The sequence below is a fragment of the Sarcophilus harrisii genome, chromosome 3 (assembly GCF_902635505.1).
Source record: "Sarcophilus harrisii chromosome 3, mSarHar1.11, whole genome shotgun sequence".
NCBI classification, from domain to species: domain Eukaryota; kingdom Metazoa; phylum Chordata; class Mammalia; order Dasyuromorphia; family Dasyuridae; genus Sarcophilus; species Sarcophilus harrisii.
The window spans coordinates 244,920,332-244,947,524 of record NC_045428.1 but is presented as its reverse complement, the minus strand read 5'-3'; the positions used below and the strand labels follow the sequence as shown (position 1 = coordinate 244,947,524).

General features: G+C 36.0%; 1 protein-coding gene across 2 annotated transcripts in view; it reads right to left on the bottom strand.

The window, feature by feature from the left end:
• Positions 1–19,711, bottom strand: part of PAXBP1 (PAX3 and PAX7 binding protein 1) — a 39,248-nt gene extending 19,537 nt beyond the window's left edge. The window contains exons 1-7 of one of the 2 annotated variants that reach the window (XM_023498900.2): positions 19,232–19,711; positions 17,819–17,947; positions 12,257–12,433; positions 11,075–11,296; positions 9,432–9,535; positions 4,057–4,274; positions 3,348–3,537 (exon numbers count right to left, since the gene is read on the bottom strand). In XM_023498900.2, the coding sequence (XP_023354668.1) occupies positions 3,348–3,537; positions 4,057–4,274; positions 9,432–9,535; positions 11,075–11,296; positions 12,257–12,433; positions 17,819–17,947; positions 19,232–19,586 (1,395 nt within the window). In that variant the 5' untranslated portion in view covers positions 19,587–19,711. The remainder of the gene's footprint in view (positions 1–3,347; positions 3,538–4,056; positions 4,275–9,431; positions 9,536–11,074; positions 11,297–12,256; positions 12,434–17,818; positions 17,948–19,231) is intronic. The other variant, XM_003763430.4, reaches the window with a different exon arrangement.
• Positions 19,712–27,193: the final 7,482 nt, after the last annotated feature.

Sequence of the window (27,193 nt, the reverse complement as noted above, 5' to 3'; positions counted from 1 at the left end):
TTACTGGTTCTCCTTTAGCACAAAAGCTTTTATAAAAAGCATATTAATACAGTATAATACAACAAAATATAAATGCTTATTTCTTAATCCTAAGTGACATGAAGCTTCCAGAAAAAAACTAACCATTACATGTACATAGCTACAATTTATGATTTCTTGATAGTGAGTACAAATGGAAAGTACTTAAGAGTTTTGGGTTTTTTTTTGTTTTTGTTTTTTAAAAAACATTGGCCCCAAATATTAAAGCAGTTTCTTGAATGGAATGGACTGGAAATGGATAATTAAAAAACAAAATAAAACCAAAGACAAAAAAGGGCAGGTAAAAAGAACATCTCAGTTTAACAAGTTTTTGTACATCTGCATGAGATTATTGCAAGAAAAAAAAAAAAAAAGCAAATGTTCACTGAAAGGTGAAAATGATGTAGTCATTTTATTCTTGCCCCTAAAGACAGGGCAACAATGTCCCCAAATCTTTACTTACTATTGTTAAGCAGTTTTTACAGATGAAATTACAGTAATTTTGTGTTATATTTTAACAGAGAACACCCTACTCCCTGAAAAATTCTAATTATATTCAACAACTAAAAAAAAAAGAACAAAGACTAATATGCTTAAACTCACAAGAAACAGGATTAAAGACAAACCATATTTTGTAAAGAATTACAAAATTCATCCTTCACTTCTAATACTAATTCTTTAATGGAATTAATGTAAATATTATTTCAAATTTCTGAGTTTCTCATAATGTAATTTTCCTAATTTTGGATGCCTTTTAACAAAATCCACAGAAAATTCTACCGAACATAAGAATCCACACAATTCAAAACTTAAATGTAACTAGAATTACTTTAATGACTTTCGCCAAAAAAAATTCCTTTCTTCAAACCTCAAAAAACAAACAAACAAAACCCCATGACTAAGTATTATTTTAGTAGTATGTCTTTTACTAAGCTGGAAGCCAGGATGATGGCTAGATGTAGAAGGAAAAACAAAGACACTGAGAAATTAGAATTAGAAACTAGAACAAAAGCTAGAGATTCTGACTTTGATTAAAATCTAGAAGCATTAGAACTTTTTACTGTTGCACAATTCAGCTTTAAGAGGAAAACTTAGAGGAATGATCAAATTTGTAGTCTTGCACTGAAGCAATGTCCTTGCAGTGTCATCAGTGATCTGAATCTTCAAGATTATAATCCAACTCTGTTCCAAAAATAGTTCCAAGATAGATGACTCATGACAATATTAATTCTGCAGCATTTTCATAATCAACTTGTATATATGCAATTATTCAAAACTAAACAATATTCAATGGTAAAAGATAAACTATCTACATGAGATGAATTAAAATCAAATGCTATATTGGTCTGACATATATGTATGGCAACAGATAAATATAAATTCCCCTCCTCTAATGTTTTTCATGTGTGACCTATGGTATGAATAATATGAAGTATGAAGAATAATTTCTACATAACACAGCAATACATTCTTTTAACTTTTCTGTAACTGGAAAAATTCATCAAGCATTTAGTACAAATAAATGAAAGGACAAAAGTGGGGAAAAGAGCCAAAAGGGGGCTGAAACTCCCAGAAATTGGATTTTTTTTTGAGATGTTACATAGTTCTTTACAAAACTACATGTCTTTGTCTTAATTATGGAGTGTGATTTAACTTAACATTTATTAAGTTTAAATAAAAAAAGTGTTGAAAACACAAGTGACCTAAATGCTAACAATTATTACTTGTTTGTTACTTAAAATGCTGTATTATCCATTAAACAGATATCCAACTAATGATTAGAGTATCGTATAATTTAAGCTTAATTGTCTTAAAGTTAATTTTCTTTCAGAAGCTCATATTCTCAAATAACTGGGCTTTACCTTAATATGTGCAAATATGCAAGTCTCTGTACAATAAGACCCAATCCCCAAATTCCTTATTTTCAGTGAAAACATAAAAGATAAAGAGGAAGCAGTAATCTCTGAGTCATAGAAGGTGACCACCCCAATGATGTCTAGGTTTAGCTCAGCTCTGTTGATAGGAATAACATCACTCTGTTTTCTGCTAGTTATATACTTGGGGAGTAGGAACAAAACTAAGTCTATGTCTTCACTATTCCTTTATGTACCGTCCCTACTCATTGGAATGCTTTAACGAGGGACCATATATCTTAGATATTAAGAGCGAGGCCAGTCATATAATAAAACCCTAAGATTGAATCAGGATATCAATACATTACTGTAAGTCATGGACTCGTTTTAATCATAAGCGACCTGGGCTCATTAAGGAAGCCAAATTCAGCCTGAAAACTATCTGTTACTAATCCCTAGTTTTAGATATTACAATATCTAAATAGCAGGGAAATAAAATACTTAAATGTTAATGTTTTGCCAAGCCATGTTTCCACAATATAACAGATTATACATTGATCTACATAGACAATGACAAAAGAAAAAGCCTTTCAATCTCTATAAAGATTAATACTTTATATAATTTTCTTCCAAACACTATTTCATGGGGAAAAACGATAAAGGAGCAGGTGGAGACAAAAAGAGGACTATCATTTTTAAAGCTAAGAACAAAATAAATGCTGTATGGTTTTTATCAACTAATGGATGAAATAATCCATTTTTTGCATTTTCCATTATAATCTCAGGAAAGAAATATTTAGCTATATTGTAATTTCTAATTTGGAAGAAAAATTAAGTAAAGGACAATTGTAAAGAAAGGAGATTCTGAGGAAATTATTAGAAATGTAATCAATGAGTGACAAAATGAAATGCTAAAATTGTGCCCAATACATTCTTCTAAAAGCAAACATTTAGAATAAAATGACAACTTAAAAAAATGGTAGTTCAAAATGAATGCTTCTTGAAATGGATGATGCTATAATTTAAAGCAGAATACTATTGGAAACAAAAATAACCAAATCTATACTAAGAAATAAAAACATTATTAAGTCATTTTGTATGTATTTGGAATTATGTATAGAATTATAATAAGCAAAGTTTAACTCTAGTCTTGAAAAAAAAATCCCATCACATTAGTACCTGACTTATAATGCTTTAGGGGCAAGCCAAATCAGTAATCTACTGTATGATTAAATCAAAACTTGTCCAAAAATGCTTCAAATAATATGAGAAAGGGCACTCATCAAAGGTTATACTATTAAAATTATTAACAAAATCATGAAAGTAAAGCAGCATATCTTTTCATTGTTTCTTTAAGAAAAAAAAAAATCCTTAAAAAAACAAAAAAACAAAACAAAACCCAGAAAGGTGCTAAATAAAACCTAGATTCCCCAACTTTTGATTTATTGAAAGAGATTAATATTTTTGCATTCTTACCTTTTCACTGAAACACTCAAGCAAGTCTTGGACATACCCTCGCATTTCTTGCAAAAATTTATACCGTTCACCAATACCCCCAGAAGACCCTTCCAATCTTTCAATAGCCCTGGTAGAGTCCACTCGGCTTTGCAGATGTTTCTCATGTTGCTGTCGATTTGCTTTGTGCAATTCTTTCAAGGAGTCTAACCTTAGAAATGGAAAAAAAGGGATAAATATAGCAAATTCATCTCCAAAACTTTAAGTTGTCAGGACACTTGCAATATTACATTATAATGCAATTAGTTCCAATGTTAGAGTATGAAAAAATTTCAAATGCACTTTTCATCTGCACTGCTTTTTTTTTCTTTTCAAATATAGCAGTTTAAGGACTTTTCAGAGACATTTGATAGGCTAACCAAATTCTCATTCTTTGTTTTGCTTTCTCCCCCCAAATCTTGACTACACTTTTTCAGTGTCCAGAAGGTAGAAAATCAGATTTGTCTTCAACAAGATCATATGGTGACATTTTTATAATTTTTTCCAGGCTTCCACAGAAGTAATCCAAGGAGGTAGCAGAACAGAGTATGATGTCATCTTCTGTTTAGTTTCTGAAGATGGGCCAGTGGCTCTTCAATGATGATATTCTGCATCTGCTACCCCAGACTAAATGTTGCCTGAGGGAACAGAAAGCTAGAAGACAGGTCTTTAAGAAGCTGATCTGCCCTACCTGTCTTTAAGCTGTTTCTTTACCAAATCAATAGTAACAGGAGTCATCTCATTACTGGGAGTTTTGAAAGGGACTGTATTATCTGTTTTTTGAGATTTGGCTTCTGATGATCCATAGGCTGTGTAACTGTAAGGAATGCCATACGACGAACCATAAGGTATTGTCTGGTAAGTATTCTGGTAGTACATATTCACTTCTGCAGGCTGACTTGCTTGAACCTATAAAAGAAGGCATGTGATACATGAAATACTAACAACGCAACTGTCAATATGGAGTAAAATACAATTCCAATAGAAACTTCCCCCAACTTAGACTTAAAATGCATTTAAAATTTTAAATTAGTTAAAATTTAGTATTGCACTTTCTTCAAAAGCAAACAAAAACCATAAGGGAACAAAAGAGGGAGCCTACAGAGATATATTTTTTATTTTAACAGACCTTCAATTGATGCCTAACAATTGACAGAATTATTATTAGAGAACGCTAAAAGTGAAAAAAAAAAAAAAAAACCCTCAGAAATTATCTAGTCCAACTCCATATGTAAAGAGGAGGAAACTGAGGATCAGATAAGTAAAATTATTTGGCTCAAGATCACAGAACTGGTTAGTGACAGTTAGGATTAGAATTCAGGTCTCCTCATATTGATTCCTGTGCTCTTTTTACTAGTTTCTTCTTAGCCCAGCATACCAATTAAGGACTTGTAAAATTCTGGCATCATCAAAAAAGATTTAGTCAAGATTAAGATAATTTTTATCAGTATGGTTTGTAAAAAATATTCCAAAGTGTTTATTCTGCTCTCCTTAAAGGGAAGCAGCATCAACTAGCAGAAAGGGCACTGGACTGGAGTCAGGAAGTCTTTTTTACCACACAGGTGGATCATGGATGAGTCACTAACATCTGAGCGTCAGTTTCCTCACATGATGCTACTTGTATCCAGTTGTATCCAGTGACATTTGTAACCTGCATAACCTACCTTACAAAGTTGCAACTTTGCAAACCTTAAAAGTCACATACCAATGTCAGCTATTTATCTCAGAGCTGTAGAGTTACCAGCAGTCATTTAGCTAACCCAAAGTCAGAAGGTATGTCTACTGTCAAAACACATATGACAAGTGGTGATGCAGCTCCTGCTGGAAGACCTCTAATGAAGGGAAACCCATAACTTGAGGCAGGTGATTCCATTTTTGGACAGCTCTAATTGTGAGAAATTTTTCCTGACAGCAAACCTAAATCTGTCCCTTTGCAGCATTCACCCACTGTTCTAGTGTTTGCTTTCTGGGATCAAATCACACCTTGCAAATCAAAGTCTTTAAAATACCTAATGACAGCTTTCATATTTTTCCTGAGCACCTCTTCTACAGGCCTCCTTCATCTATTTCTAGTTCCTTCAATTTATCCTTATGTATAAGATGAAATCAAGTCTTTCATTTTCCTAAGTACCCTCCTCTGGATTCTCTTCAATTTATCAATATCCATTCTTAAATCACTATGCAACAATATAAAAACAGTACATCTAAACCAGGGTAGAGCACAGAGGTGTTATTTGCTTTCTCCTTATGTCTGGAAGGTATTCCTCTCTTATTACTACTCTGAGGCCAGACATTCTATCTGTTCTGAATTCATATATAACTTTATTATTTTACCTAGTCTATATTCCTTTTTTTCCCCATGAGATTTTAATCAAATGATTTCCCAAAATCTAGGTAAATTATTTTCAACACCTTCAAATCTACCAATTTAATAATAATGATCAAAAAGGGGATGGAAGGCAGTCTAATTTGGCACAACCTGCTATGCCAGCTCTGCTTTCTTAGTTGAATATTCACCAATCGCTTCTTTAATTATCCATTCTAAAATGTTTCCAAGAACCAAAGTCAAATTGACTGGCCTATAATTTATAAACTCCTTCTCTCTCCTTTTATAAAAATCAGGACACTGTTTTCTAATCTTGCAGTGATCTCTCAGCAATCACACCTGCTATTTGTCCAGTATACAAAAATGTGCTTTCCATTTGCCAAATGATCTGAATTCAAAGTCAGTCAGGTGCTCTCTATCTCCTTTACTTATCTTGAGTAGCAAATTCCTGTTCCTTGTTTTTAACTGTTATTTCCTGTGTTTCTCCTTTATTGAGAAAACAAAATGAGAGTGAACAGCCTTCTCAGTTGTCAGTGATCATCATCCAGTTCACCCCAAGGCTCTATTCCTTTCTTCTCCCAATATGGCTAGGTAAACCTCTCTGTGACCCTCTGCTTTTCTGGTCAACAGCCCTGCTGGCACTGTTATCACAGCACTGTGCCAGGCACTTACATTCATCCTGGGTTACTTTCTCCTGCTTCCATCTTCTGTACTCATTTTTAAAATCTAAGTTGCTTAGTTAATTCCCTGTGCACCAACATCACTATCTTCAACCATGGTCTGTTTTTCCTTCTCACTGAAATTATTTCCCTTTGTCTTCAAAATTTCTTTCTTGAGTTTCCTATTGTTTGTGGAATGATAGCTTTGTTATATTTTAATACACAGGCTCCAATCTATTTTTCCTTTGAAATCTCCTTCCTCATAATCCAGGGAGCATGCCAAACTGCCTGGTTTTCCCTTCCTGTATCCCAAACTCAAGGACAAACTGATCTCCCCAAGATTACCAACATTTCCATCTCAATAACCTCTATCTCCAGTCTAGAATGTCCCCCTTTTGGCTCTTTGACCTTTTAAAGGATGAAGTACTATCATTAAGACAATTCAAGAAGGTATAAGCAGCTCTAATTTCGTCAGACCCCAGGTGATATCTGGATGGATGAATCTTCCTATCACTCCTATACCAAACCAATGTGCCAGGTTGGTGACTCATGTCCCTCTCTCCTCTATTTCCTCTTTGTGCCCAAGTGATGTTACATTCTAATGACATTATTTTTGTTTTTCTTTCCATTGATCTTCACCCAGATTGCATGGTACAGTAGAAAGAGAACTGGCACTAGAATACGAGGACCTGGGTTCAAATCCTGCCTCTGATATAGTGTGTGACACTGGGCAAGTCACTTAATCTCCCTGGGTCTCAGTTCTTCATCTGTCAAATGAGAGAGTTGGACTAGATGGCCTCTGAGGTCCCTTGCAGTTATTATATTGTACATTCTCCACCATGCTTCCTCCCTGTGATTCCTGATTTTCTCAGTAGTACACCACCTTAATATATGATACTAACCCTCCTCCTCTTTCCCCCCTTTTTACCTAGCTTCATTCTTTGAATTAAGTATAATCATTCAGTTGAACATTACAGTCATGGGATTCATCTCACCAAGTCTCTGATGCCTATGAGGTCAAATTCACCTTTTGTTAGGACCTTTTGTTCCTCTTGCTTGTTGCCTACTCTGTGGGCATTTGAATAGCCATTTCAAGCTGTGAAGTTTTAGTACTGGCTCTTTTCCTAGATTTTTGTCTCCTGTGAACTTCTGGGTGTCCCGACTACTATTCTTCTGCCTTCATTGTAGCTACTCTCTATGGTGTCTAGCTTGGTAGATATACATAAGCAGTTTTCTCCCTCATCTCTGCTTTTTAAAGTCCTTTTGATTAGATCTGCAAGACAGCCAGCAAATACATTCTTACCAGTCTTTGTTAGTTTTACTCCATTTCAGTATTTTAAAAGCTGTGGTCCAGAAATCCAAAATTCATTCTCAGATAACATCATTTTAGCCAGTTATTCATTTTTTAAAATGAATTTCTCACTTCTACAAAAATGCCTTCAGTGAAAAATATAATTTTGGCCCCTTGCCCATGATTTCATCAACTCTGGTAATACTTCTTAGTTTCTTTCTGGCAATATAATTTGTACCCATGTGAATGCATAGGAATCATCTGTATTGATGAATCTTGGGAGTCTCTATTATGTCTTTGATAAATGTCCCAGAAAGACAAGAGATATGATTCCCTGAACAAAGACTCCCTAAACATCACCACCTTTACTCTTTACTTCTTCCTCTGAACCTTATTGGATGATCTCACCTGACTGTTTCTGGGACGCTTTCATTCCTTGGAGGACAGATAGCTGCTTTTTCCTCAGAACATCCAGCTACCTCCTGGAACCTGAAATCTGTGTTTTTAGGACTAAGTGTATACCTGTCTTTCTCTTATCCTTTGTATTCTGTATTACACTTATCTATTCTCCAACCTCCTATCAAGAGTCAAGAATTTCCACTCTTCTGATCACCATGTCATTCCACTAAAACCCTGTCTCAGCTTTCTTTAGAACACTTCATTGTCCCAACAAATAAAGTGTGTGGAAGGGTCACTTAAGTCCCTTCAGCCTTTTTTTCAGGATTTTACAGGAGGAAAGGCAGCCTAGATTAAGAACCTGGGGTATGCAAGAGCCAGCTTGTACTGGCTTGTGAGAGCTGACTATTTAAAATTTCAAAGTGAGCCAATGCTACAAATCAGGGCTTGATTTATTGTTTTGTTGACTGTCTAGACTTGAGAAAATAGAGAAAATGTTAATAATGCAAATTAAACTTGTATTTAATTTAAAGTAAATTGTGGATATATATTTCCTCCCCTTCAATAGAAAGTTGATGATTAAACATTTACCAGAACACCTCTACCAAGAATGGTGGTATCAGCTGTAATTTATATTATGAAGTTAGAAATCTTTTATATTACATATTTTAAATGGAAGATGTCAAATAACTGTCCATGCACCACTGTGCTTTTCAACTTACTACCGGCCTAATGAGTTAAACCGATATTATTAGTACCATTTTATAGATGAGGAAACTGAGGCTCAGAGAAGCTCAAGGTCACAGAGCTATTCAGTGTTAGCACCCATAATCAGGTCTTAATATTCCAAGATAAGCTATATCCTCTGGGCATTGTTACTTTGAATCTACAACTTAGTATTATCTTCTGTTAAGTAGTCTACAATTTTCTAAAAGTGTAAATTAGTTATCACTTTCTTCTTTAAGTAGGAGTTATAATAACAGGCATGGGTATATCTCTACCCAACAATTTTATCTGAGGAAACAGAAAAATCTATTTTTTTTTCCTCTGTCTGGAAAAAACAAAACATTAATATAGCCTCTTCTAAAATTCCAATAAACATTTTTCTATTAGCCATATGTAATTTTATTGGAAACTCACTGGTTGCCAGACTCAATAATCAAATAAAATTACTTGAATTTCAATATCCTTTTCCTCCCCACAGGACTATGTTCTAATAGGATTCCCCTCAAAAATCTGATAATACATGATATAGCTAACAGCTTTATGTAATAAGGTTGGCTGAAGTAATTTGACAAAGAATACTCAATATAATTTTTTAAAACTAATGATTTTGATTAATACCTTTAAAAATACATTAAGAAATCATTATAAAATTAATTTTTAGGACTTGCCTGAGGTATGTTAATTCCTTTTCTTATCTGCTCTTGTTCCCATCGACTTAGTTCTTCATCCTGTTCCCCAGTTACTAAGGCTTCATCATCACTCCCCTCAATACCTAAACAAACATAAATTTTTCAAAAATACGAAATATATCCCAATAAGCCTTATCTTAAGTTCAATTTCTTGCTTACGAGTTTCATTCACATAGAACACACTTACATAAATGTCCTACACTTTGTTGCCTGATATGGAAATATCTTTGGGTTCTTTAAAGCTATGCCAGTGTAACTGAAGCCCTGATAGATTCAATGATATTGGAAAGACTTTGAGTATGTCATTTACAAAGTCTGCTCTTCAAAGATTAGCCTTCCTAAGTATAAAGAGATTCCAGAATTTCATCACCAATAGATTGGCTACTGACTTCATTGACTAAGATGACCTATAATACAAATACAAATGATGGAAAATAAGATCTGTCAGCTATTCTGACAGAAAAGCAATCTATTCTTATCATTATCAGTGGAACTATACCTTGGTACTTAAAATTTCAGAAGTTATTTGGACCAAACCGAATGCACAAAAAAAGAAATTCATGCTGGCAGTGACAATAAAAGAACTGTGGGACCAACTTTCAAGATGGTATTTTTTTAAAGTGATTATAAGGACATCAGAACTAATTATCCATGTTTCTAACTTTCTCTTATGATCAAAAACTTAAGAAAATGATATACATGTACAAATTTGGCTCTAGTTCATGAAATGAGCAGGGAAAAGGAAGACTTTTGCAGATATTTTTGTTAGTAGGTCTCTTTAGTTATGTCACAAAACTGACTTAAAAATAGAGAAAATTACAAGAATTTTCCTTCCCCTTTTTCACCGCCGCATTATCAAGATCCTAAGACTCCTTTAATGAGATAAGTTCAACAATCTACACTGGAAAAAACAAATGAATTAAAAATGTTTTTTGCCAGACTTATTATGTAGAATTATATGGACAGACTCTCCAATATCTGCTGAATCTAAAACTTAGTAAAACAGCAGGACAAATGGCATTTGGAAAATTCTGCAGTAGTTTCCTAACACAAATATATTTTTTTGTAACCACCTGTCTTTGACTATTGATTGATACTGCATGGCTCCAAACAAGGCAATCTCTAAAGAATCAAAATTGTGGATGATATATAGGGCATGGTAGAAAAGAAAAAAAAAAAAAAGGAAATACTTGTTAAGCGAAAAATAAAATAAAATCAAAGATTTAAAAAAATAAAAGGCAAGGTAGGCAAAAAGTAGGTACTAGAATAACAGCAATGACAACTAAAACATAAAATACTATACTAAAGACAACATCCAAGAAATGTATGATCAGGCAAGAAGGTAGGCAGGATATGTAGTAAGAACGAAAGCCCAAATGGACAGTCTAAGAGCTGCACTAGAATCCATCAATTTTTTTTAACATGTGTGTACACGCACACACTCTCTCTTTCTCTCTCTCCTCCCCCTCCCTGAATTCCATAGACAAAAATTGTAGAGGATGAGAAGGCATTTGTGCCAACTGTGTGGGAATACCCATGCTAACAAGATGACTGTAGTTGCTAAAAATGTATGGCTCATTTATTAGGATCTTAATGAGATTACTACTCTATTAAAATGTTACCTATTTCCTCTGCTATTTTTTGCCTCTGTGACTTTTCTTTAACAGAGAAAACTATTCGACGCTTTTCATCATCGTCATCATCATCACTGGCATCATTTTCATCTTCTCGAACAAGGCGGCCTTTACCAGGTTCATGATCATGAGGTGCAAAATCACCAAGTTCACGAGCCATTTGACGTTTCTTCCTAGCAGCATGAATAAAAGCAGCATCTGGGATTTCCCCTAAAAACAAATAATTGTTTTCTAAATATAATTCGGCAGGTAAACTCTTCCATGTTAAAGTTCAACCAAAACAAAACAAACTTAACGGCAAGTAATTATTATGAAAAAGCTCTGTCCTGCAGAAGAGAAAATGTACTTCCCTGCTTTGTAGAAGTAGGCAATTATGGGTTTAAAACATTGTATCATTGATTAGTTTTGTTGAGCTGCTTTCTTCCCCCTTCTTTTAAAAAATTTTTTTGTTACAAGCTAAACTAGCTAAAAGACAGGGAAGGATATCTGAAAATAATTTTTTAAAAGAAATCAATAAAAAGGTATTTTTTTTTAATTGAGGAGCACCTGGCTATGAGAATGTTAGTACAGGATCAAGGAGCAGGGAGTTAGCATAAAGGGTAGGATAGGATAAAATAAAATAAAGAATATGGCAACTGCTTTTAAAACTGATTATGTTACTACAAATTGTTTAAAAGGTTTTACTACTCAAAAGGGAAATAAACAAACCTTAAGGTTCTTAGTAATTTGCCAAAATTTAAAATCAATAGTTTTTAAAAGACAGTTGAACAGTGCTTATTAGTTTCAGAACTGGGCTAAAGTGATGATGTTTAGATATTAACATTTATATGGTTAAATTGGAATTCTGACTTCTTTTGAACAAAGAAGAAAAGTAATCAATTTTCAAGTAATTCCATGCTTATATTTATTCAAGTTATAACCTCCTTCTGTACAGATAAAATTTGCAACATGCACATTATCTTGGAAAAACCTTAGTGGTTCCCCCACCCCCATCTAGAAATGAGACTACAATCTTCTGTATTACATCTACTTCTAAGCAACGTTACAAAAAATAAACTGATTGCAACCCTGTCTTCTCCTTCAGAAAATAGAGATCTCCAGCAACCTGTCTTAGGTCACTCTACAACTGATATGCTAATTTGGCATTATCAATTTTTTGTAAATACATACCTGGACGTAAAACGTTCAAAGAAGACAGAGCATTTGAAAAAGTTCCACCAACTTTTGGCTTTTCTTCTTCCTTCTCACTCTCCACTTCCATTTCTTCTTCACCATGTTCACAAATAATAGCCCCATCTTCAAGATTTGGATCCTTAGGCTGCCCTGATTTGTCCAAAGGCTGTTCAGCTGAAGGAAAAAAGAATTCTAAAAGGATACATTTCCTCACCCCAAATTTCATTATCAGAAATACAATCAGAGGAGGAAAAGGGATGCACTGAAGGAAAAGGATTCCCTTATTGAACTATGCTTTGAAAATTTCTAAATCCTCCCATCTCCACTGCCTCTAGGATATGTGCAGATTTACCTTGAATACCAAGTTAATATTTTCATACACTCCATTTTTATTATGTATTTTGCTCTTTACCTAAAGTTTTGGATAAAAATTGTTCTTCCTCTCCAATGACTATTAAAGAATTTTTAGCACAATGCCCTGCATATAGCAGGTGCTTAATAAATGTTTATTGAAAGCTGATCTGATTTGTTCAATTCTTGGTAAACTGAGTATTGATTAGGTTTGACTAACTCTAAGAATCCCTTAAACAGTATAAAAAATGATCTTTTTTAGCTCAAGTGGGTGAACATAGAGATATAGTACAAATAACTTTGACTTCCTCATAAAATTCTAGAATTTGAAGCAATTGGCTGTCTATGACAAGGTGAATAAGCTCCAATAGTCTTTTAAAACTGGGTCTTACTCAAGTATATGTTTTATGGATTTAAAAACCATAAGGTTTTCATTCATTTTTTTCTAATTTGAAGAACAATCATTTGTAATAAAACATCTGTAAGGCAATTGGAAAAATTCTAGACTTGGAGTCAGAAGATTTGTATTTGAATTCCTTCTTTTTTAACATTTCCTAATTGTAACTGAAAATCATTTCACTCCCAAAGACTCAATTTCATCATCTGTAAGAGGATAGTGCTGGACTAGATCATAAATTCTTATTCTTTTATTGTGTTATAATCTACCTTTTGGCAATATGATGAAATCCATGGAACTCTAATCAGATTGTTTTTAAAGAAAAGACAGTCTTAAAGAAAATCAATTAAACTGAAAATTATCAATATTTTTAAAAATTATTTTTACACCCTAAATTAGATGACTTTAAGGTTCTTTCCAGTTCTAATCTATGACTCTAAGACCTATATTATGAGTTGAGAAGTCCTAGCAGGAGGTGTTATACAATAGACATTTAGTAATCTACAATCTAGATATCTACTTCTACTTATCAAGTCTTATGTGTACCTTCTTCAGTCAGGCCTGGGACAGCTTGCTTACACAAGCATCAATGCTTCTTTCTCAGCCATTTATGACCCCTGTGCTAGAAGCCAGACTGTTATTAAATCTTCTTACCCAGGACAACTGTTATAATCTTTGTTCTGAGAAGATTTCTAAGGAGATGAATATAATGCTATTACACTTAATATTTTAAGCAGTGAAAAATTTAAAAATCTGATGTACAGCTAATGTAAGCTATTAATATAAACAAAAAAATTATCCATAACAATCTTTTTTTAATTTTCATCTTCACAACTATTTAACTCTTTCCAAATTTCCCCTCTACTTCAAGAAAAATTGACATTAACACTCCCTTTCATACACTCTTCATAGTAGGCAGGGTGGGGATGAGGGGAGGGAGACAAAAAGAGGATCTATTTTGATACTGGGCCCAGACAGCTTAGGAGGAGGCAAGTCACGACATCACTTTCCTGATATCATGGTCCTCTTCAAAAATAAAGGACCAAAAAAACCATTGGTTCTAGTACTATCTGCCTCACTGGGGACCCAACTGCCCAATTCCTGTTGAGCAATGCAGCTCACTCACTCATTCTTTTCTTCTTCCTTTCCTCTTTCCCTTCCTCCTTTTCCTCTGTCCACAAAGAATCATTCTTACATGTGGGTGCTCTGCCCAAAGCAATATAAAATTTTATTTTTGAAATCTAGCAAAATATCTTGGGGTTTTTAGGCTACATTTCTCTTTCAAGAAGCAAGCCTTAAAACCCAACTTATTGTAGTTCTCATTGATTGACCAATAATAGATCCCAATCCAAGCCTCTTTTGGTTATAATTTGAGCTCAGAGTGAGTGTAAATAGCAATTATTTCTGTTTTGGCCAGAAACCTGAGAATCTGCTGGGATTGATTTTGTTTTTTGACTAAGTAAAAGAAGCCATTCTTTCTCAAATTTCTCACCCAGTCTTAATCACTGAATTAGACATGGTCTATTAGACAATACATTAAAAAAGCTAAGGTGTTCCACTGCATCTCCAGCCTTCTTCAGCCATCCTGATCTATATCTAGCTACTGAATCCAATTCTCTTGCAAGTCATGATATCACCTTCCTGATGTTATGGTCCTCTTCAAGAACAAGGGACAAACAAATACACCAGATAAAGTGGCCTATTTGAGATTTCCTATATATAACATTTCATCTTGTCACTATGGCTGGAATATTCTTCCTCTACAATGCCAACTCTTAAGAGCTCTATATTCACTTGAGGTTGAATTCTGGTATTCATTTCTACTGGAAGCCTTTTCTGATGACTGGCAGCTGTTAGCGCCATCTTCTGGTCCCCCAAAAGATTACTTTTTTGTACTCTGTAGATAGCTTTCTGTATATATACTTTATCCCCCAAATAGAAAGTTGCTTAAAACATGGACCCAATTTAAAAAATCATCAATTCTTAATTATACCTTGCAAATAACAGACATTTAAATGCTTATTGTACTGAATTGAATTGGATCCAGGTTATCCCACACACATTATCTGGCTTATCTTCCTCAGAGACTTATTTATACCCATTCTCTCCTCTTCTCCAGTCTCAGAAAGAGATATACCTCTTTTAATTCCATTATTTTCTTTCGTCTTTGAAACCTTGCTCTATCTCTTATACTTATCCCTCCTCCTTAGCGGTTTTCATCTCTACTGGTACTTTTTAAAAAAACTATGAACATATATGACTGTTGTTTTATCTAGTGCAAGCCTCCTTAAGCTTTTTTTTGTGTTATGGACTCCTGTAGTCTGATAAAGTCTGTGGATCCCTTCTCAGAATATTTGCTGGCTACATTCATAATTTAAGGGTAGAGATTAAGGAAAATAAAGATATACTTTATTTCTTATCTAAATTGATAGATCTCTTGGAAATCTATACATTGATCCAAAAATTCTACGTTAAGGGTTCTTACTCTGTTCTTTTCCTCTTCTGTTCCTTTTTAAATTTCTCAAATAACCACTTTACACCTGTCACATACATTTACTCTCTCAACAGCTACTTCATTTTATAATCGCTGGGACCAAGACTACAATTGTTCTTTAAAATGTTAGCAATAACAACGATCAAATTTAATTATCTCCTCATATAGAAGCCATCCTCATAAGAAACACACGTGGTGGGGTAGCAAGGTAGCACAGTGGATAGAGCACCAGTGCTGAAGTCAGGAGGACCCGAGTTCAAATCTGGCCTCAGACACTTAATACGTCCTAGCTTTGTGACCCTGGGCAAGTCATTTAACCCCAATTGTCTCAGTAAAAAAAAGAAAAAACAAAAAAACACACACATAGTCCAATAAAATAAATCAATACCCAGGAAGAATCTTTCTTCCCATGCTACCAATATCTACTACCCTCCTCATATCAGTGCCACTTTAGCCTCATCCTACCCTTACTATTCTCTCCTTTAACTATATCCTATGGATCTCCATTCCATTGTTTCAAAATTGACTTTTACAAATCTCTTCCTCTCATCCTCCATTCATCTTGCAATCATTAAGATCTGTATCCTCATATTCATCAAAAATACTGTATCCCTGGCCATCTTCTCCAGTACTATCCAGTAGTATCTTTTCTCATTTTTTTTCAACATCCTGAGTCACAAAGAAAAATAATTTTGTATGTTTTTCACTGCCTTTCCTTACCATCAATCAGAAACCTCAGATTCACTCCATCTAGTTACACTAGTCAATCCAGATCTTGATGGCTATTCTCTAATGGCTTCTAGATGTTTTTCCTCTTCTTTCTCAAGGAGTTCTACACATGATTTATATTTGTCTCCACCTTAATCTCTTTCTACTCTTAAGAATCTCAAATTAAACTGCTACCATCATTCAAATATTTCTGCTTCCCAGTTCACAAACAAAAGCTCATGATTTATTGTGCACCTTTGTTTCACTTCAGCCAAAGGGGGATGGTCATACTTTGACCTAATTATTACCCTTAAGTGTTTCACTCCACATTGGACTGTAATGAATTTACTTTATGTTCTATTTTATTTCATAACTTTCATTGTTCATGTTGTTTCCCATTTTAGAATTTTAGTTTAATTTAGTTCTACAAGGCTAGAAACGTGTTTTACAAAAAAAAAAAAAAAAAAAAAAAATTTGCCACTGCTTAGCAAGCCACATAAGAGCTTAATTAATAATTTACTGACTCATCAACTTTATACTTCATACCATATCAATATTTTGCTATTCTTTCCTCTGCTCATTCCTCAGAGGAAGAGATAGCCCTTCTCCTTGCCAGTACCAAAATCCTCTACTTCTACATCTTATCCCATCCCTTCTTGTCTCCTCCTCTGCCCCTTCATTCATTCCTTCTCTTCCTAATTTTTAATTTCTCCTTTTCCACTACATTCTTCTTTGCTGCACTAAACACATTCAGATAACCCCAATTGTTTAAAAAAAAAAAATTACCTTACTCCAATATCCATATCTAGCTTCTTCTATTTTCCATTGCCAACCTCCCTGAAAAAGCTCTCTACATATGTTGCTTTCTCTTTTTTACTTCTCATTAACTTCCTAACCTCTCAAAGCTAGACGTTTATCCATTACACAACAAAATACTCTTTACAAGGTCACCAAAGATCTTATCTATTTGGTCATATCTTCCCTGACTCCTTGTTATTATTTGAATCTATGGACCATACTCTCATTCTAATAATTCTCACCTACTGAGGTTTTCTATTATAGAAATAAAATTCTATACTTTGTCACTATAACCCTCCTACCAACTGACAGATCTTTTTCAATCTCTCTTGCAAAGTCATTATTCACCTCCATTAGTGAGCATGCACTAAGTTCTGTCAAAAGCCTCCTCTTTTTTCTCAGTTGGTGATTTCATCAGCTTCCATGTATTCACATATCCTCATGAAGATGCATTAAAAAAAAAAAAAAAAAAATTTTGGAAATTGGAAAATTGAAATATCAACTTGAAATTCAAAATCACCTCTGCACATATCTCCTGTAAAGGGAAGAGGGAAAGATGAAGGGAACTAAGGTGTCAATCTTCTCTGTTTTTATTATCACAATTATTTCTGACTGAGATAGGTGAGATAATGCCATAGGAATGAAAAAAATCCTAGTGACAAAGATTTAATATTTTCTTTAACTAGACACATTATGATTTCATAACTATGTAATAAACCTATTTTATTGGAAAGAAGTTCCCCCAAAATTATTTCACATTCAGTGAATATTCAAACTATGCAGTCATTATATTATATTCTTTTCTATTTACCGTCAGCTGATGAATTGAGTTCTGTCTTAACCTTTGATTTTTCAAGATCTTCTTTATACTCCTTCTTAAGTAGTTTTACTATTTTTTTGCTATAACTTGATTTCTTCACTTTAAAAACTTCTTCAGTTTCTTTAAAAAGAGAAAATATTTATGTAAGACATCTATATTTGTCATATTCAAAATTGCCAAATGTTATATTCAATTTACAAAAACCAAATCGCTCAGATCAACTGTTATACACTGCAATCATTAACCCCTTCTGAAAATGTTTTTAATCTCTCACTCACTTGGAACTCCAAAGGAATAAATGTGATTTCTGGTCTTCTCCTTTCTCCCCTTTCCCTCCCCTCTTCCCCTCAATAAAGAGTTAAGAGAGCAAATTTTCTATATCACTTTCAAGCTGTTATGCTAGTGAAGATAAAATAAACAGCTGAAACAACAAAGCATTTTAACATTCCAAATATTAAAACTTTTTAATATTTTTAATAACTCAAAAATCTGTCAATTAATTCACTTTTAGCTTAAGGTATTTCAAAGGGAGTCCAACATTCCATGGCATATCAACTTTGTTTAAAAATTTGGGATACTCTAGCAAAAAAAGGGGGTGGAACTCTTAACTTAATACATATATCACCCTAAAGTTTATAAAAGCCACTTACAAAAATTTCATTTAATTGTAGAAAAAGCAGTCTCTAGCTCAAAGAAATCCTGCCCTCAAAAATACAAAGCAACAAAAGACTCGACAGAAAGAAAAACTGACATCTCCATTTCATATAAAGCGACTGTCATTATCCTTAAGTATGTATTTCCAGGAATCAGAAATTCATTTCACTACTGGCCTATCAGATGCACTTGGACAAATTCGTTTAAAAAAAAAGTAAAGAAAAAATAATAGGACGGTTTTATGAGCTCCCTTTAACTTTTCATGGATTCTTCCTCATTTAAGAAAAAAGAAAAAAAAAGTGCACAGGTCTATATCTCTATCAAAACTGTTCCTTTTCGTGACATTATCTCTAAGAAATTTTTTTTCCTTTTCTGGTTTCCAATTCCCACCAGACTGCTGCTGCACTAAGCACCAGCTGCGAAGAGGTAGAGGCCGATAACTTCTCCCGATGAGGGGAGCTAAAATGTAGCCTTTCTTCTTCGAGGTGGGAATATTTAGAAAACAAGGACAAAATTCATCTGGGGAGGGGGAGGGGGAGGGGGAGAGGGAGGGGGAGGAGATCTGTCACGTTCCCGAGGGGACACGAGGCAAAGAAGCAGGAGGGCGCTCGGTATGAGTGTCTGGGGGGGAGGGGGTGTCAGGAAAACCTGGATCCCCCCAATGCCCGCGGGAGTTGGGGACTCCCGGGGCGCCCCCCGAAGGCGGAGCCAGTCGGGAGCTGAGGCGCCGGCGGCAGGGATGGCGGTTACCTTCTTCTTCGTCCTGGAAGCTCAACAGGCTGGCCCGGGGCGCCTCTTTGTTCTCCCGCGGCCTCTTGCGCGGCTTTAGGCCGTTGCCCTGTTCGGCACTGGCCGGGAAGCCGGGCCCGGCGTCAGCCCCCGGGCCAAGTAACAGCGAAGCGGAAGAGGAGGAGAGGAGCGGCGGGCCGGGGGCCAGGGGGGACGACTGGAGCTCGCCGCCGGGGGCCCTGTCCCCGGCGCCCGACTCCTCCCCCCCGCCCGGCGGCAGCAGCGCCGGCGCCTCCTGGTCCTCATCGCGCTCCCGCTCCTCCTCCTCCGAGTCGTTCCGCTTGCGCACGTTCACCCGCCGGGCCTTGCGGAACATCGCCGCTACGGAGGTGGCAGTGGCGCCCACCGACACAGCGTCCGGGGGACCTCGGCCTTCACACGCCGCGGCACCGAGCGCAGAGCCCAACACGGCGCAGGCGCCCACTCCGAGCTCTCGGTGCTCCTCCTCCCCAACCCGCGCACAAGCAGGCTGAAGCCCGGCTCCCCGCGGGACAGGCACTTTACTCTTCTGCCCCCTGCCGGCCCGGAAGACTCAAAGGTGGTAAAGAAGCCGAAAACTTCGCATTCGACAACAGGGAGCACCATAGAGATGAAGGGAACGTGCGGCTAGAAAGTCACGGCCTGCCCTCTGGCCTACAGGATCGATAGTCAGACGTCACGTGGTCTGGTCTCCCACCTCGCGCCCTGAGAGGAGGAGAGGAGAGCCGGTGGGTATTTGTAATCCAGCAGAAGAGACTAGGACCTGAGAACGACTGTGGCGGGCGATTTTGCGGGGAGCTGGGGAACAGCTGAAGCTGCAACCGACGGAGCTTTTTGTTTTGTTTTTTTGGACCCACCCCTGAGAATAGAAAGTTATTTTAAAATTATAATTAATTTTTAAACCACCAAAAACCCGCTTTCTCTCTCTTCCATCCCAACCTCTGCCCTCCTCCCCTCTTTTGCTACGTTTTCTAGTAGGCAGATGCGTCCTTGACTTATTTGCACAATTTTTGATTGGTTTATTGGCTCCCCTACCCTCCCTTCCAATAAAAAAAATGATCTGAACGACAAAAGCATGGTGGTAGGAAATACAGGGTGTCTCAAAGCTGACCCAGAGAGTAAAGAAGTGCTGGATTTCTTTGTCAAAAGACTTGGGTTCAAATTCCAGTTCCTCTTGGTTGTGATCACGAACAGGTCCCTTCACCCTGATGCGAAAGTGAAATATTGATAGAATTTGAGTTTTTGAAGACATCTTTTGACCTTTAGCTATTTTTAGTTAGTAGTCCAAGAAAGCCTTTGTTAGTAATTTTATCTTAAGTTTCTGTGACTGAAGTATTCCGGTAGCTAAGACTAGAAGCTCGTTTCAAAACTGACACAACCTCTGTCCTCTAAATTGCTGACGCGTTCCCAAGATCTTTTAACCTTTACCCAAGAGAAACATTTCTATGTATTGCAGTGGATAAAGCACTGGATCAGTAGGTATAAATCCAGTCTTAGATACTAGCTTTGTAATTCTGGGTAAGTTCCTTCACTTTACATTGCTTCAGTTTCCTTATCTGTGAAACGAGGATGGTAAAAGCACCTTTGTCTCAGAGGAGTTGTGAGAGTAAAAATGAGATAATATAAATTTGTAAAGCCTTTTTTGTTGTTGCAAACCTTAAAGTGATACATAAACGCTATCCAGTTATTTATTTGGAGGCAGATTAACATGGGAAGGGAAGAAGTCTTGGGGGGGGGGGGAGAACACAAAATGACTTTTTTTTTCTATGTTAACATGCATTACCTTCTCTTTCTATAACCCTTCCTGCTCCCCCATTAGAAAGGAGAAAAACAACCATGTGACAAATATACATAGTCAAACAATCAATTCCTATTTTCATTTTGCATCTCTTTCATCAGTCCTCTGGAATCACAGTTGGTTGTTACATTGATGTGAGTTCTTACTCTTTCAAAGTTGATATTGTGTAAATTGTTTTGGTTTTGTTCACTTGACTAAATAAGTTTCTCTGAAAACTTTTGTCATTTTCTAATGGCATAGTAGAATTCTGTGATGTTCATATACTATATTCCAGTTGATGGTTGATTTGTTTACAATTCTTTCTATAAAAAGAGCTGTTAAACTAGGCATTGATCAACACCTAACACCCTATGCAAAGATAAGGTCACAATAGGTTCATGTTTTAGACATAAAAAGTGATAATATTGACAAATTAGGAGAACAAGGAATTATCTCCATCTCAGATCTGTGGAGAAGGAAGGAATTTATGGTCAAAGATGAACTAGAGATCATTATGAAATGCAAAATGGATAATTTTGATTATATTAAATTTAATTTTTTTAACAGTCAATGCAGTGAAGATTAGAAGGGAAACAATAAATTGGGAAAAAATTTTTATATCCAAGGACTCTTATAAAGGCCTCATTTCTAAAATATATAGAGAATTGACTCAAATTTATAAGAATATAAGCCTTCTCCAATTGATAAATGGTCAAAGAGTATGAACAGACAATTTTCAGATGAAGAAATTAAAACCATTTCTAGTCATGAAAAAATCCTCTAAATCACTATTGATTAGAGAAATGCAAATTAAGGCAACTGTACAGTACTACTATATACTTCTCAGATTGGCTAAAATGAGAGGAAAAATAAAGATAAATTGAAGAGGATGTGATAAAACTAGGACACTAGTACTTTGTTGGTGGAATTGTGAACAAATTCAACCATTCTGGAAAGCAATTTGGAACTGCCCAAAAGGCACTGCATACCCATTGATCCAGCAGTGTTTCTACTGGTCCTGTGTCATAAAGAAATCATAAAAGAGGGAAAGGGACCCACATGTGCGAAAATGTTTGTAGCAGCCCATTTTGTGGTGACAAGAAACTGGAAACTGAGTGGCTGCCCATCAGTTGGGAATGACTGAATAAGTTACGGTATATAAATGCAATGGAATTGTTATAAAAGAAACTATCAGCAGGATGATTTCAGAAAGACCTGGAGAATCTTGTGTGAACTGATGCTAAGTGAAATGAATAGAACCAAGAAAACATACATAGCAACAACAAGATTATATGATAATCAACTGTGATGGATGTGGCTCTTTTCAACAATGAGCTGAGTCAGGCCAATTCCAATAGGCTTGTAATGGAGAGAGCCATTTGCATTCAGAAAAGGGACTATGCAATCTGAATGTGATCACAAGATAGTATTTTCACCTATTTTGTTGTTTGCTTTTTTCTTTCTCACTTTTTTCCTTTTTTATCTAATTTTTTTATGTAGCATGATAAATATGGAAATATGTTCAAGAAGAATTGCACATGTTAACCTGTATTGGATTATTTTCAATCTAAGGCAGGAGGAAGGTGGGGAGAGAGGGAGAAAAATAGGAAACACAAGGTTTTCCAAGGGTGAATGTTGAAAACTATCTTTGTATGTATTATGAAATGATGCTGAGTGAAACGAGCAGGGCCAAGAGATCATTATATACTTCAACAATACTATATGATGACCAATTCTGATGGACCTGGCCATCCTCAGCAATGAGATGAACCAAATCAGTTCCAATGGAGCAGTAATGAACTGAACCAGCTACGCCCAGCGAAAGAACTCTGGGAGATGAATAAAAACCATTACATTGAATTCCCAATCCCTATATTTTTGCCCACCTACATGTTTGATTTCCTTCACAGGCTAATTGTACAATATTTCAGAGTCTGATTCTTTTTGTACAGCAAAATAACAGTTTGGTCATGTATCCTTATTGTGTATCTAATTTATATTTTAATATATTTAACATCTACTGGTCATCCTGCCATCTGGGGGAGAGGGGAGGGAGAAGGAGGGGAAAAATTGGAACAAGAGGTTTGGCAATTGTTAGTGCTGTAAAGTTACCCATACATATAACCTGTAAATAAAAGGCTATTAAAATAAATAAATAAATAAAAATTAAAAAAAAAATCTTTGTAGGTATTTCGAAAATAAAAAATGTATAAAAAATAAAAAGCTTCTATAAATATTTTTGTACATATAAGTCCTTTCCCTTTTTTCTTTGATGAATTTTGCTTAGGCTGAATAGTGGTATCTATGGGTCAAAGGATATTCATAATTCAGTAACATTTGAGGAATAATTGTAGTTCCAGGTTGTTTTCCAGAATTGCTTCACCAATTCAAGGTTTATGAATGTACCTATACCCTCTTTTTTAAAACTAGGTCCCCCTAGCTTGTCCCAGCTAGATATTTATCAGCCACTCAATGGCCTGATGTCAAATCTTATCAGTACAGAAGCTTTAATCTCCTTCATTTTTTCTGATCTTGGCTGATTTCTTCCCTCCTTATACATACTAGTGATTCTTCTCTCTTGTCAGTTCACTATGGTAGTATCTGACTTTGTTCAAACATATGATCAGATTTTCCCCTACTACATTTTAGAACTGAACTTATGTTCTGCCAGCCTCAGTCTCCCCAGCATCAGGAACTAAAGACAGGCTACTATCCCTGCAAGTTATTTGTTTTCCTGGAGCCTCTAATGTGTACAATTTTCCTTTTTAAGGTTATAAGGTTGAATCTCAAAATTATTTTAATTTGTATTTCTTTAATACTAATTTGAAGCATTTTTTCATATGGCTATAAGAACTTTCGATTCATATCTTTTTGCTATTATCAATCGAGGAATGTAAGCCATTCTTTTCTGTATGTCTCTACTTGTATTTTTTGGTGCAGTTATTATTTTCTTTGGTGAGCCTCAGCTTTTAATATTTTTTAATTTTTCTTCATTGTTTTTGGGATTTTCTTTTCTTACTAATGTCTCCTACCACTGTTTCTGAGGTGGAATTTTGTGCTAGAGTTAGGTACTGCAGACTCCCACATTCTTGGGTGAGCATGGTAGGCTCAGTCTTGTTATCACTGCAGCACTGAATTGAGTGGGAAGGACTAAGCCCCTATTCCTACCCCTACTCCTCCAAAAGACCTGACTTTGGGATTTATCTCCTCATGGCCTATCATAGATTTTGGTTTTAGCTCTTCTGTCTCCACCTCTCTCTCTCTCTCTCTCTCTGAGATTTAACTTTCTCCACAAACACCTAACTGTCCCTATTGGGTATTGTAGATTGTACTAGCAATAGGCAGTTCTTACAAGGCCCTTAGTCTTGGGGTTTGCCCAGTTGCTTCCTACACATGTTTCTTGTGATGCCTCCACTAGAGTTACATTCAGCTTATTTATAAGGTTCCCCAGTACTGAGACTGCCTGTGCATTGTGCTAGCCCTTTCTCCTGCTATGTCTCCACCTTGGGCCCTTCGTATGTTACTAGCATTAGCTGTAGGCTTAATGGTGAATTCCTGGAATACAAGCTATCTGGGTCTTGTGCTGACCCTGACCTTTGTGGTTTCTTTGTTAGGTGTACTTGTTTCAGGGCTTTCTAGGATCCCTCTGTTGTTAAAGTTACTGGATGGTATGCTGAACCAATTTCCTGAGGTAACTCTGGTCTGACTGCCTAGTGTCTTCAAGTTTTTTTCTCTTGCTTGCCCATTGAAGCAGGCTATCTGGGCACTATAATGGCCCTTCTCTTCCCGTAATTGCAAAAATGGCTGCCAGAGCACTGGTTTCAGACCTCTTAAAAAGCCCCAGGCATGTGGTGTGTCTGGTCCTATCTCCCTTGATCTATATAAGTTCAAAGTCATTATGTAGGGTTTTCATGACTATAGAGCAATAAGTGCTGAATAGTATTTTGTGTGGGATCAGTGACAATCCAGTATATTAATTCTGTGTATATTTCCAGCTTCTGCCATTGTCTCAAAAGTAAGATGTCAAAGAGGGTCTGAAACTTGAATCTTTTTAGCCTTACTGCCTTTATGTCTTAGCTTGTATAATTTCTCAAAGTGTTTAATCAGTCACTAATCAACCAAGGAAAAGAAGTTTGGTTTAGTGAAGCAAGTATAGAATCCCCTATATCTAGCCTAGTCCTTCAACTTGCACTCAAACTCAAGGGTTCAGTCTTCATAAATTTGTCTGTTCTCAGTGTTAAAAGTAATAAGTATAACTCAGGGTATAGAATCATCTTGTTCTCACATTAAAACCTGTTAACTGTGAGTATATTCTTTGACAGTATCAACTGAGCTGAGAAGAGATCATATATCCCATACATTCTTCTTCCAGTTAAACATTGTCTGTACAAGTGGCAGAATTCAAGAAATCAATACTTTTCTATACTGTAAAATAGATTTGGATACAACTTAATAAAAAGATGGCATTTTACTAACATGTTACTGTTTCAAAGATTTTCATCCACTCAAAAAAAAAATAAAGGAAAAGAGAATTGAGATTCTTATCAGAGGGAAATCCTGGTTCCTTTAGAGCTCTAGAACATGGTAGTCTCTTCCTATTGGAAATAACTCCTCATCCTTCAGGTGAAAAAACTACTTTGTTTCACTTTTATGTTATATTATTGGCACCAAGAGTGAGAAGACCCTTTGTTCTGGGATTAGGTACCAAATGTTAGAACAAACCATCATTGAGCTGGGAGTACACTTCTGTCTCACGCATAGGCACCTCTGCTCTAGACCCATGTGAATCAAGCAGGTTTAATCCTTTGGGAGGGGAATAATAATTCCTTTGGATTCCTGAAACTTTAAGGGTGCTCAAAATTTCTCCAGGTATCTTTGAAACACATAGTGAATCCTAGGAGAGGTCCAAACTGACCCCTCACTAGGACAAGCAGACTAACAAATAGGATAACAAGTTCAGAAAGGCCTCAAAGAAGTTATGGCAGTCCCTAAAAGCAATTAAATCATTACTTAAGGATTCTACACTTCAAAACTCATTATAAAGATCTCTGGGTCCATGTAACAAAAAGGCAGGTGGTGATGGTCTGCTTAAAAGTTTTTTTAAAAAATGATCTGTTGTGCTCTAGTTGAGTTGCTAGGCATGAGTATTCTTTTCATATTAATATCCATATAAATAATGGGTACAATAGATATCAGCATATTATTTACAAAGGCCCCTTTCCTAAATATCACCATCCCCACCCTGGATGCTACCCCATTTGTACTAGCTAACCTCCCAGGGGAATAGCTTTAACCTGATTATCCTTTGTCTTCTTGCCAGAAAAGTAGTAATTGTAGTTCCAAAATTATTCTGGTAAACTCGCTTATAATGCTTCTGAAACACCACCTTCCTTGAAGCTTCTTCATACTCACTTGAAAAAAAAAATGCTTTCCAATCCTTGTGAAACCTATTTTCAGTGGTCATAGGCTAAGAGAAACAATTAAACATCTGTCATATATGCCCAGTTTGTGAAAGGGCTGCTAAACCCCCCATCCTGAAGCCTCTCTGGAGGCTGGTACATACTTAGGAAAGAACTTGTAGATGCATTTTGCACATATACCCCCTCTCAGGGGCTTCAAACTGCTTTTTGGTTTTTATTGTCACCTTTACTAATTGGGTAAAAGCCTTCCCTTGTAATACTGAAAAGGCTCAGAGGTTTTTTGCTAGAGATCAAACCCATTTAAGATTAATTATTATCTCCACTCTGCATGTCAGCCTTTCTACCCAATGCTTAACACTTTTTTAAACATTATGGCGCTTGCACCCTAGATCTCTTGGGTCTTCTGGCTTTGGCTTCTGCCTCAGGAAACTCATACAACCAATCTGTCTGATTCTGACTACTCCTTACCCAGATAGCTTCTGGCTTCAGGAAACTCCCATAAATCAAACTCCTGAGACAATAGTGAACAAGACCACTCCAATTCTTTGCTGACTGGTAATCTTGTCAGTAATAATTTGACAATCGAGGACCACTCCTTCCTACTATGAATCATAAAATTAGCATATCTATGATTGAAAGCTATATAAGTGTATCTCCTTGCTTCAGTTTCTTTACTGAATTCCCTTACAATTCAGTCCACTTTGTAATGGTGTACCATTACTTTCAATAAAACTTTGCTTCTTGACT